Consider the following 12,604-nt stretch of genomic DNA (forward strand, 5'->3'; position numbering starts at 1 on the left):
TATGGCTTCCCATTGGCATATCCTAGCTGCTAGCATCACTACTCTTCCCCCTTGTGGTCATTATTAAGTTAAATAAAGGTTACTTAAACACAAGCACTGTAATACCACAACAGTCAATCTGATAACCTAGATGGCTACTACGTGACTAATAGGCGGGTATAATATATAGCATGGATATGCTGACTATGCTCAAGATGGGACAGAGCAGGATGGTGCTAGATTTCATCATATTACTCAGAAGGGCAATCAATTTAAAACTTATTTTTGGAATTTTTTAGTTCATATTTTTGGATCATGGTTGACCCCAGGTAAATAAAACCTCAGGAAGCAAAAATGTGGATAAGGTGGAACAATTGTAATCTGCACACCAAAGTGGCACATTTTGGAGCAGCTTGTCCTATACTCCTCCAGGACCAAGTAACTAAACAACACAATTCAGAATCTGACATAATTTATTACCCATGTTTATTAGCTTCCTATTGTTGCTATAAAAAACGATTGCAAACTTAGTGGCTTAAAACAGCACAAATGTCTTCTCTTACAATTCTGAGGTCAAAAGTTTAAAATCAGTCTTACTGGGCTGAAGTCTGTGTGTCAGCAGGGCTGGTTCCTTCCGCGGGCTTTGCGGGGAGTGTATTAGTCAGGTTCCCCAGAGAAACAAAACTGATGAGAGCTATGTCTATCTACTTACTTATCTGTTGATGTAAGAATGTCCAAATCTTTAGATAATTGTTATGAGTTCATGTGAGCCAAACTGATGACATGCAAGGAAGCAAGATCACAAATGCTTCTGAGAATGACATTTCTGCGCTTTCTTTTACACATTCAGAATTAAGGAAAGGACACAAGGAAGATTACATGAAAGTGGGAGAAAGCAAGATTGGGAAATGTCTATGTTTGAATTATATGGTAGTTAAGATTATGTGCTCCCTTGAAGTCTGGTTAGGCTACAAAGAAGGGAGTATAAGGGAGACTACATGAAATCTATAAGTGGTAGATTAAGGAGGTAAGAGAAAGCAAGGCGTGGGAATCTCTATGATCCTATATAATAAAAGGCTAATATGCAAATTCTCCCCTTAGGAGTTCAAGCAACTGGGAGTTTGACCACTTGCTGTGATGTGCGCTGACCACCGGGGAGCGGTGCAGAATGAAGGAAGGCCTCAGCCAGGCAGCCAGCAGCCTGCAGCCAGGGGAAGGAAGGCCCTGATCAGCCCTGATTGCTGGCCAAGCGTAGGGACCCTACCCATGCATGAATTTTGTGCACCGGGCCTCTAATTGGATATACAGTAGAGAGGAGAGGTAAATACTTTTACATTGATGGTTATAGGATAGTTAACATTTAACACAATAAATAAAGATGGTATATAGGCAACATGATCATATGCTCCTTTGAGGGTCATTACTCCTCTGCCTCTGAGAGGTCTGGAAAAGATAATTACTCTGGCTGGTATTTCAAAGGTATGTTAGCTTTGATGCACAAGAACAATGAACAGAACTTGCTTAAGATAAAGATTAACCCTTTACTAAGGAGTTATATGCCTGAGGTGTAACTACCCACCATGACCTGCACGGTTAGGAATTTATGATCAGATCACTCTGTGAGGTTACATTTGATCACTGAGCTTGTCAGATTTATTACATACCCCCCTTTTCCATTCACACTATGGTCTACTTCTCTCTGATCTACCACCTCTTTTTCCTTCCTTCCTTCCTTCCTCCCTCCCTCCCTCCCTCCCTCCCTCCCTTTCTTTTTTCTTTTTTTTTTCTTCTTTTTTTTTCGCCCTTCTGTTCCCACAGACTTTTCTTTTTTTGTTAATCTTCCCCCAAGGATATCTTTTCCATTTATTTTTAGAGAGTGGAAGGGAGGGGTAGAGACAGAGAGAGACACATCGATTGGTTGCCTCCTGCATGTGCCCCAACTGGAACCAGGGTTTGAGCCTGCAACTGAGATACATGCCCTTGAACAGAATCGAACCTTCAACTCTTCAGTCTGAGGGCCTATACTCTAACCACTGAGCAACTGGATAGGGCTCTCCCATTTCTTTTGTTGCTACTAGTTTCATTGAGGTATCAGTCTTCTCTTAACTGCTGGATACTAACAAAAGACTTATGTGTAAACTCAGCAACTTGGACTAGTAAATAATATTTAATATGCTATTTTCTATTCTTCTTTAATCACTTAAGGGAAAATAGTGAACATTTGGGGGGCAGAAGAGCTATTGGTTGAATTGTGGGAGAGAAATGAGCCAAGATTTTCCAAAATTGAACCAAAAGGTGTTTTCTATAAAATGAAAGATCAGTGTCTTTTCTTTGAGGCTGCATCTTTGTAAGACAGCCTCTGGCCTACGGTATCATTTTGGAAGACTAGGAGGAGGGACTGAGAAGGTGTATAGATATGAGTGTGTACTTCTCGGCTGCTTTTAGTAGAGGTACTTTCAAGGCACGTGGCTCCTATCCCACTTGTTAAAGATGACATATTCTTGGGGTGCCATTTTTTAATTGGAGCATTAAAATTGGAGCACCCAGAGCATCTGGGTAGTTTACTTTATTTTAAAACCCCTGTAGCAATGATAGTGTGAAAAAAAAAAAGTCTAACTGCTTTGGAGAAACCAATAGAATTGCCACAGTCCTCAGTTTTCCCCTGGATAAGAGGTCCAGGCTGTCATGAAGCTCGACGAACAACGTGAGTTGTGGTTTTTCCAGAGGTTTCCAAACTCACTGTGGTGTTATCTTTGGATTCATTATGTGCTTGAATGCATTGTTTTTTATTTATTTATTTTTATTTTTATTGATTTCAGAGAGGAAGGGAGAGGGCGGGGAGATAGAAACATCAATGATGAGAGAGATTCATTGATTGGCTGCCTCCTGCATGCCTCCTACTGTGGATCCACCCTGAAACTCAGGCATGTGCCCTGACTGGGAATCGAATCCAAGACCTTTTGGTCCATAGGACAACGCTCAATCCACTGAGCCATGCTGGCCGGGCAATGCATTGTTTACAGAGCATCCATTCCAAATAACACAGATACTTATTGTAAGTGTATACTTCAATAATTTTGGAGAGATTGATAGAGCTGTGCTAACATCACTACAACCCAGTTTTAGAACATTTTCATCACCCCAAAAACTTCCCTCATGACTGTTTGCAATGAATCTCCATTTGTACTACCAGCCCGGATATATAGATTATGCATCAATAAAAGTGTCAAAAATAATCTGAATAAAATATTCTCAGGTATTGCTTCCTGAAATATTGCTTGAAATTATTGTCAAAAATTAAAATATTTGTTATAATAAAAAATTATAACTACAAAAAAGAAGAAAGGAGTGAGCATTTGAGGACAAGTGCTTAATGGTAGGGTGGAGACCTTGAAACTGGAGTAGGTCCACACTTCAAAGGTTTACTGGGAACCCACATCCTTGACTTAAATGCCTGCAAAGTTCTCCTTAAAACTGAACATTGGAGGTGTCAAATTACATGAGTGTCCAGGAGCAGCTTTTATGTGATTATTGCCAGTTCTGTAAACAAATGTCCTAGTAGGTTTTGGAATTGAATGTCTCTCCTGCTTTTTCTGTTCTCTTTTCTCTCTCCCTCTCCCTTCAATGTTGATGAGAGAATCACTGATCAGCTGCCTTCTGCACGCCCCACACTGAGGATCGAGCCCGCAACCTGGGCATGTGCCCTGACCGGGAATCAAACTGTGACTTCCTGGTTCATAGGTCGATGCTCGACCATTGAGCCACACCAGCCGGGCCCATTGTTGTCTTTTGAACTTTGTGTTGATCACCTCTGTTAGATTCTCCTACACAGAAAGAATACTCCAACTGGGAGGAATTCATCTTGGTCTGGGCATAAAAACCATATAGTTAATTTACGAATTAAATATTTAAATAAGGTTTTAGCCTTTTGGGCTAGTAAAATTAAACTTTGCCATGGCCTTGATGTTTGGGTCAAATTCATATGTTGAAATTTTAATGCTCCATGTGACAGTATAAGAGGTAGGCCTCTGGGAGAGGCTTACGCATGAGGAGGAGCCCTCAGAGATGGGTTAGTGCCCTTATCAGGAAGGCGCTAGAGTCCCGTTGTGCCTTCCACCATGTGAGGACATGACAAGACAAGTAGTCTGCAATCCGGCAGGCGCCTTCACCAGAATGCAACCATACTAACATTGTGATCATGGACTACCCAGCCTTCAGAATGGGGAGAAACACATTTCTGTTGTTTATAAGCCACCCAGTGTGTGGTGTTTTGTTGTGGCGGCCTGAGTGGACCAAGACACTGACGAAATTGTAATTGTATTTTCTTTGATGTTGGAGCCTCATCAGCAACATAATCTTCATCATCATAAGTGTTTCAAGTATCCCTTTCATCTTAAGTATAAACAAGTCACTTCTGTCTGAAAGCAGGGTCTTTGTCACTATTGATCTCATGTTAGTTGCTGTTTGTTCCAATCTCGTCCTTCTTTCCAACCTGTTCAGGGAAGGGCTCTTTCATGATGGGGATTCATAGTGGACTATACATGGCCATTCTTATTAATTTCAGTGGCAGGAGTGAAGGAATCTACTTCCTTACCCCATTATGAAGTGGTCATACTTAGATGCTCTTCGGGGTGGGTTATGATTTCTGCTCTAGGAAATCAGTTTTGCCTGTGGGACTCGAAGAAGGAATTGTGTGGTATATTGGGAATAGCACAGACTTAGAAACCAGATAGTTCCACCTCTGCTCTTTCTATCATAGTGGCTTAGGCGAAGACCCATTTCCTCTTTGATCTCAATTTCCACAATAGCAAAGTGGAGACTTTAAATATACTAACATATCTACAAAAAACAAAGCATGTTTGTTTGGCACATTGCCAGTGCTCAATAAATGATTATTATAATAAAATTAATAATACCCAGATAGTGTGTAGGGAGTAGGTCCCTTGAAGCTGTTTTGAGTGTGACGTTTTAAGACAGAGAAGTAAAAAAGGAGCAATCATATTTTTCTTTCTGTGTTTTCCAGTCCAGCTTCTTAGGATGTTAACAAAAAAACAAACAAACAAAAAAGGATTTTTCAGAATAAAGCAAAAGTAATTAACGCTAGAGGTTGAACTTAGAAGAAGGCTTAGAAGTAAGTTTACAGTTAGCTCTAAGGAGGGTTAAACGCAGGGGAATAATTGGAGTTAATGATAAGGGAAGGGTAAAGTTTGAATAATGGTATAGTTTACAGAAAGGCAGGATCCTAGTGATAATGTTAGAATTTAGAGACAAGAATTAGGGTTAGAATTAATTATAAAGTTAAGTGCAGGGATTGGATTAGATATAGAGATAGTTTTAAGGATATAGTTAAGGTTATAAATAATGCTATAGGAAAGGTGTGAGGATATGGATATATTTAGAATTAAATTAAAAATTAGCAGTAGTGGGAGAAATTAAATGTAGTGGGAGAAATACGTTCACTAAGTGCACTTCCTTTGCTACGTGGAAGCACGTGTGAGGATGAGGCCTCTATCACCATTTTTCCCAGAGTAACTATGGTGAGCACAGGTTTGCTGACAACAAAATGAGCATTAGTTTTTGTTAAGGCACTGAGACTTTGGGATTGGTTTTTATTACAGCTTAGCCTAAGCTATCCTGATGGATTCAGAAATCTAAGAGTCCTAGCAAGCTGTTGATTGAGAATACCTTTAATAAGAAGACAAACTGTATATAAAAACGTGTCTTTTCTTTCACCTCCTTTTCTCTTGATTTTGGCCTAAGTGACAACCAGCCAGGTTGTTCCATGTTATTTATGCAGGTGGTAGACCAGGTGGTGACTATCTCCTACCCAATAAACATACTATTTGTTACAGATGCTAACTGTCCTGCCAAGATCCGACCTTCGGGCCTGAAGGGCTTGGTTCTCTGATGCTGGGCTGACTGTGAGCCGACAGCTTTCCACAATCAGCCCCGTTTGGGAGCTGCATCTTTGGAAGAGAGTGAACCAGCATAAGGTCATGCATCTCTCTTGGGGCCAGTGGAGGTATAGAGGTCTGGTCGCCCCACTTCAACTTGGGATGACTCTGAATTTTGGCAACATAAAAAGATAATACAAGGCCCACAGATACTGATGCTCATTATACCATTAGATCCTAGATTCAAAGTTCCTGGGAGTCAGCTAAGTGTTTTGTTGTTGACACCTCTTCATTGTCTTTCCCCTGGCATTGTAGTCTTTGAGTACATGCAGAATTAGTCATGAAGGGTGATATTTTCTAGTTGTGTTTGCCTTTGTGAATTTCTTTTACAAAATTCAATTTAAGTTTCAAAGAAAATGAAGTGAAATGGTATATTTCTCTGGTACAAATTGAATAAGCCCTTATTGTAACTGCGTCACGGTCCAATGCCTCCCTCTGCCCAGTCCCACTTCCTGCCCTTTCCCTGTGCATAAGGATGCCAAGGTCACTTCCCAATAAACATCCTGCACACTTACCTCCATCTCAGAGTTTACATTCTGGGGAACCCAACCTATCTCTTAGAACCATTTGTTTATAGGTATGCTATAGGTCACATATTGGTTGAGAACCACTATGATGCCACCTACTTTTGTTGGCATTGCCTATACCAATGGTTCTCAACCTTCTGGGCCTTTAAATATAGTTCCTCACGTTGTGACCCAACCATAAAATTATTTTCGTTGTTACTTCATATCTGTAATGTTGCTACTATTATGATTATAATGTAAATATCTGATATGCAGGATGGTCTTAGGCGACCCCTGTGAAAGGGTCGTTCGACTGCCAAAGGGGTCGCGACCCACAGGTTGAGAACCGTTGGCCTATACAAACATCTCTTTCTAATATATTCGGCTCTGTGGGTAATATGTTAACATGTGCTTAGGGAGGATGTACAGAGAGAAATGAGCCTCAACCTTGCAGACTGCATTGGCCTAAGTGTGAGCTGAGGAACAGTGCGTTTCTGCAGTTGGCAGAAACTTACTGTCACTGATAACAGGAAGCATCTTTCTGTCTTCAAACTATGAAGAAGTTCCAAGGCTGTGGAATGAGGCACTTCAGCCTTCCCTTGCCCACTTTCCTTTCCAATAGTAGTAACCACTCCAATTCTTTACCTTCAGAAATTCCGCCATCTTCCCATTGCTTCGCTGTTGGGGGAGAGTAGCCCCTAGCTTCAATAGTACAAGATATTTCTGACCATGGGCAGCAGTGACCTGTTGTTTCAAGTGTCAGTTCAACCTTTATTTCTTCACCTACTTCTAGGATTCAACCTAGTCATAGTGGCAAAGGAATAAGGTTTTCCTGCTTTCTTCTAAGAGAACTGAAGTCACACCAATATCACCTAGGCACCCCCAGCATCAAGAAGGTATATTTGTATTTTGTCATCCCTGGCTCCGGGTGTGAAGGAACCGAGCAGCTTAGTATGGTTACCCTGATAATTGCAGAGATATCCAAAGCCATTTGGGGTGAAGGTAAGTTAAGGTGATTGTGCTACAGTGCATGACTGAAGAGCAGGGAATTGTAAGGCCCATTTGGGCAACACTAAAAGATAATACAAGGCCCACAGGTACCGATGCTCAATCTATATCTGTTGAATGTATAGTGAGCACTAACTATTGGGGATAAAACCGTCCATAAGATAGACATGGTCCTTCCTGTTCTCGAGGAGCTTAGAGTCTGGTGGGAATAAGGTAGCAATGACACTTATAACAAGGAGAGCACATGTGCCACCCAGGTCCCTGCTCAGGTGAAGGAAGGTAGGATAATTTGGTAGTTCAGTTATTCTGCTCATGAATAATCAGTGATGTTGTTTTAATGTTGTTTTTGTGGTTTACACATCTTAATTGTCTTTCCTCCGGTGGTGTTGTCTTTGAGTACATGCAGAATTCATCAGAAGAGCAGCATTTTCTGGCTGTGTCAACTTATTTTAAAAGAAAATGAAGTGATATATTTTCCCCCTCAAATGATGCAGGTGGAATAAGGACACATGACACACCAGTCAATGTTTAATAAATTTAATAAATTAATGGGAAGTATCACAAACACCTGGAGCGGAGCGGGGAAATGCAGGAACCGAGAATAAAACAACACTTTACCACCACTCACAAGTACCATATGATGGAGAAGTTTTACAGGAAATAATAAAGGCAGTCTGTTGCATGTTTCTTAACAGATATACATATATAATAGTTCATCAAAATGATTTGTTTGACAGCAAATTCACCACGTTCACAGTTATCACATGGACTTTTTAAAACACTTATAAAAGTTTGTAGATTTAACCTTGAACTGTAAGATTTATATCCAAATAAGTATATTTGTTTCATACCAAACTGCACAGAACTTACGAATAGCACACAATTTGAGAATAATTGCTGTGTTGGGTACTATTAAGTACTACTACTTGATGACATAAGAATTATTAACAAATGTGCTATAAGCTATTATCATTCCACTTATTGCCAGTGCTTTTGAACATTGTGGTTTATATTTTATTTCTGTGTAAAACATGTGCTATGAGCTTGCCCTGATAGTTAAGAAATCAGATGTTTCCAACTTTCTCTAATACTCAAAATACTTCAGATCTGAATGTGTGGTCTTTTCAAGGACTGCTGACGGGCTTTCCTCAGTCCTTTGATATCACCTACTCTGCCCACATTAATACAAATTGATGGATTCATGCAACATACATGGCATACATGCAGGACACCCTCTGTATGTGCACAACTCATGCGCGATGCATGCTGTTTCTTCAGACATTTAATTTCAGTAAGAATTAGATCATCTCATTCAATTTCATATAAGTGTTTTAACATGCAGTTCGACAGAGCTAACAGGCAGGTAGGCTTTACTTCCAGGTTAGATTTGGGCATGCTCAAGGAACTGACTGACATTTGGCAGTGTTGTGAATCAAGTAGAGACTGTATGAGTTTCCTCAAGTACAGCAGCTCTCCCACTGCCCCTGTGGCAGACTGTTGGATTTTTCTATGCTGTGTGTTGAGGACACAGATCAGGGGTCTTAGAAGTTCAGATTCTGCCTTCACCAATTTCAGGATACTGAGAGGAACACCTTAAGGTAAGTAACTGTCAGGTATAAGAAATAGCATCATGAATTCTTCAGAAATTGTTCCACAGTCGTGTGAGATGGACACACATGGAAATACAGTTACTGGACACATTGTATACTCTGCACACAGCATAGATTTAATGGTCTGACTGTAGCAATGCCTGAAAACCTTTCATGGTTTACAAGCTAGTAAAGGGGTACTGAATTCTTAGAGAGCAGCAGGCCCACGAATGAAACGATGGCCAACACTGATTGTAACACAACACTATATTTGAACAAAGGTTTAGACTTCTGGTACATAACTGCAGTACAAAGAAGAGCTTGCCACTTTCACAGATTAGCTGCAGAGGTTTAAACTTCTGGTACATAATTGCAGGACAATGAAGAGCTTGCCACTTTCACAAATTAGCTGCAGCCTTTTCCTGCACTAGAGTTTGGAAGGATCTGAAAATAAGATAAATTTTGTTTGAAATCCAAATGGAAACTCTGTATTTCTTTTACTCCTAGAGTTCAGTAATAGCTTCTTTTTAATTACTTTTTTCACATTCTAAGGGCCTCATTCTGTAGTCCTTAATCAAGTAAAGCTCCCAAGGTTTTGATCATCTATGCTTCCAACGCAAGTTTTACTCAAAAACGGACTACAAAATTGGGCCCTATAGACAGAGGTACCATAATTAAAAAAATATTTTAATAAGGCTCAAAAATGCTAATTTCACTTTGTGTGTAGCACACGAATTTCCAGGATCCTGAGATCAAAATCCAATTGATGTTGAATTCTGGATTGGGAAATAAACCTGGGACCTCATTTCCCAGTTTAGTTACGTAATTAGGTATTTACTAAGGACCAGAATGAAAACATTGATTTCAATTTGTTTGTCATTATAATCAGAATTTGAACATTGTCCTTAAGAAGTGAAAAGCTTTTCGTGGATGTATCTCGTATTATCCTTCCACTTCTGTAGTCCCGGTTAACCAGCTGCTTATGTTAAAATACCACTATGTTTGGGGACAGACATTGCAGTACAATATCAACACAACACTCTGACAATGTCAAATTTTGCCCCATATGTGACAAAAAGGCTACGTTCTACCTTTGCCTCACTAACGATATGACAGAGTATAGGAAGGCAGAACCTATCTTACTGTGTTTATGTGTGTAGATGGATGAGCACAGCACAGCAAGTATTTAAAGTATATATTTACTGTTAACCTGGAAAAAGATTCCACCGAATTTTTAATTTTGGTGTGGCTGAAATACAACCACTGTCATATGCATCATTCTGGTCTCCTGCAAATGCCACCTGAGATGAACATTTCCTTATTTACAAAAGAAGGCGAGAGAGAGAGAGAGAGAGAGAGAGAGAGAGAGAGGAAGAAAAAGAGGCAGGGAGGAAGGAAGGAAGGGAAAGAAAACAATCAACATTTTATGCATCAAAGAATCAAAATAAGTTATTCTCCATCTATTATAAACAGTAAATATAGAACCCTAAATCTCACTATTGTACACATGATTGCAAAATACAGGATTGCAAAGCTATATATAAAAAACACTTTTTTTTCCAGACAGCAGTATTTACATTAGTTAGAACCAGCGGGAGATCATAGAAGAATATTTTCCTACATTACCAGCATTACTGTAGGAAAAGACTGTGTTGCGCTTTCTTACACACTACTGATCCTTTCACTAACCACATTGGAGGGATTTTCCGGGAGCTCCAAATTCTCAACTTGCATCTCTATCCCTGGTTCATTGTCATCAGCTTTCTTTATCACGCGTTCGTTGGTAGGCCGGTAAATGTTGACATTGAGCTCCCTCCCAGACAAAGCAGTAGCAGCAATTCGCTGAATTTGCCTGACAGGAGGCTTTTTTTCTGGCTTATAATTGCAGCGCAGATAGTTGGAGAAAGCCCGTCGGTAAACTTTGTTGAAAAGAGTGTACACCAGAGGATTGATTCCTGAACAAACATAGCCGATCCAAACAAACACATTCAGAAGCTTTTCCATGAGCTGTTGATTACAGGCCTTCTCACAAAGAACCGACAGAATATTAGTAATAAAAAACGGGCACCACATGACCAGAAACACAAAGAAAACAATGCCAAGGACTTTCGATGCTTTCCGTTCATTGTTAATAGCTTGCATGGTGCCCCTGGGACGTTTTTCTTTCTTTCTTAGGCGAGGTCTCACGTCTTGATTAGGGTTAGCAGCGTTGTCTTCCTCGGTGGCATTCTTCTTGCAGCACTTCAAGAAATCCAGGCTGATCTTGGGCAGTTCCTCGGTGTGGCCGCGCAGTAACATCAGAGCTTGTTTTCGAAGAACGTAAATCGTCAGCAAGTAGGTGAACACCATAATCGTCAGTGGTATGAAGAACGCTACGAAGGACCCAATAAGAACGAAATTTGGGTCGTTCAGCGCACAGGTGGTATTTCGGGCGAACACCTTGCTTTCATCCCTCAGTCCAAGCACTGGAATCGGTACTGACACACCTGAAGGGAAAAAATAAAAAATAAAAAATGGTAGGGCATTGTTATAGCACATTGAAGGACTGAACAGATTTGTGCAATGGCATATATCCAATCGCATTTTGCTGAAGAAAAGCTAGAGTTGACATTTGTTGAAAGCTATTCACAGCATAAATTGGTAGCCACACAAAAGAGTGGCAGTGTGAGAAAATGAAAGTTATTTTTTATGTTAGGAATGCTTTCTCCCTAAATTCTTATAGAAGGCATGGAATTATCATTATTGAGATTAACTATTATAGATACTGTTTTTGTAAGACTGGATTGTGTCTGTTTTATTTCCAGTTCCTAAAACTGTCCTGGCTCATAAAAGGTACTCAATAAATATTTCTTGAATGAATGAATGAATACATTTACATCTGTACTCAATGACATTTAAAAATTCAATCATTCTGTTTTAGCATATCATCTTCCAAATACAATACAAATGATGAGTATATCACCTATAAGAGCAACAATAGCATACCAAGTTTGGTTGGCCTGATTTTGAGATGAGTTCTTAGCTGACAACATACATTTCCATTCCCACCTTTCCTGGGGAAAGGGGTCAACAAGAGTAAAGTTTATGTGTAAGTCCTTTAGAGATATGGCCTGGGAACTCTGGAGTTATTGGAGGTGGAGAGGATGGTATGACCCCCAACTGTGCTACAGAAACTAGATGTGACCACTATGCAGAAACTCTATATAAGCAGAAACTGAAAGGACTTTCTTTTTAGCAAGAGTTTCAGTGAGAGTCTGGGCATACACAACATTGTTTCAAGTTTCAGAGACAGAGTGAAATACAAAGTTGGAAAAAAATGCAGTCCTCTAATTTCTGTGTAAAATTTTGAGCAGTTTTATTTTTAAGAATACTGAGTTAGTACTCTAGGTAAGCATCTCCATTAATAATATGCTCACAGGCAGAAAATATCAATAAGGAGGTGGGAGCAGGACGTGATTATGTGCACAAGCATTAGTAAGGAAGATGAAAATTTTCATAAATCACTATGGAAAATATTGAAGATGTCCTGCATCAATAAGTGGGAATAACTTTCAAGAAAAGTCAAATC

The 12,604-nt window shown here is 39.8% G+C and overlaps 1 protein-coding gene across 1 annotated transcript; it reads right to left on the minus strand.

Annotated features, from left to right (window-relative positions):
* Positions 1–7,970: 7,970 nt before the first annotated feature.
* HTR2C (5-hydroxytryptamine receptor 2C) lies at positions 7,971–12,376 on the minus strand. Its single transcript, XM_015563762.1, has one exon. It carries the CDS (start codon positions 11,617–11,619, stop codon positions 10,699–10,701), a length of 921 nt encoding a protein of 306 aa, XP_015419248.1. The 5' UTR covers positions 11,620–12,376; the 3' UTR covers positions 7,971–10,698.
* Between the last annotated feature and the right edge of the window lie 228 nt (positions 12,377–12,604).

The sequence above is a fragment of the Myotis davidii genome, unplaced genomic scaffold (assembly GCF_000327345.1).
Source record: "Myotis davidii unplaced genomic scaffold, ASM32734v1 scaffold2059, whole genome shotgun sequence".
NCBI lineage: Eukaryota > Metazoa > Chordata > Mammalia > Chiroptera > Vespertilionidae > Myotis > Myotis davidii.

Excerpts from the sequence above, each read along its gene's own strand:
- HTR2C (XM_015563762.1), bottom strand. The coding sequence starts at position 11,619 with ATGCGATTGGATATATGCCATTGCACAAATCTGTTCAGTCCTTCAATG.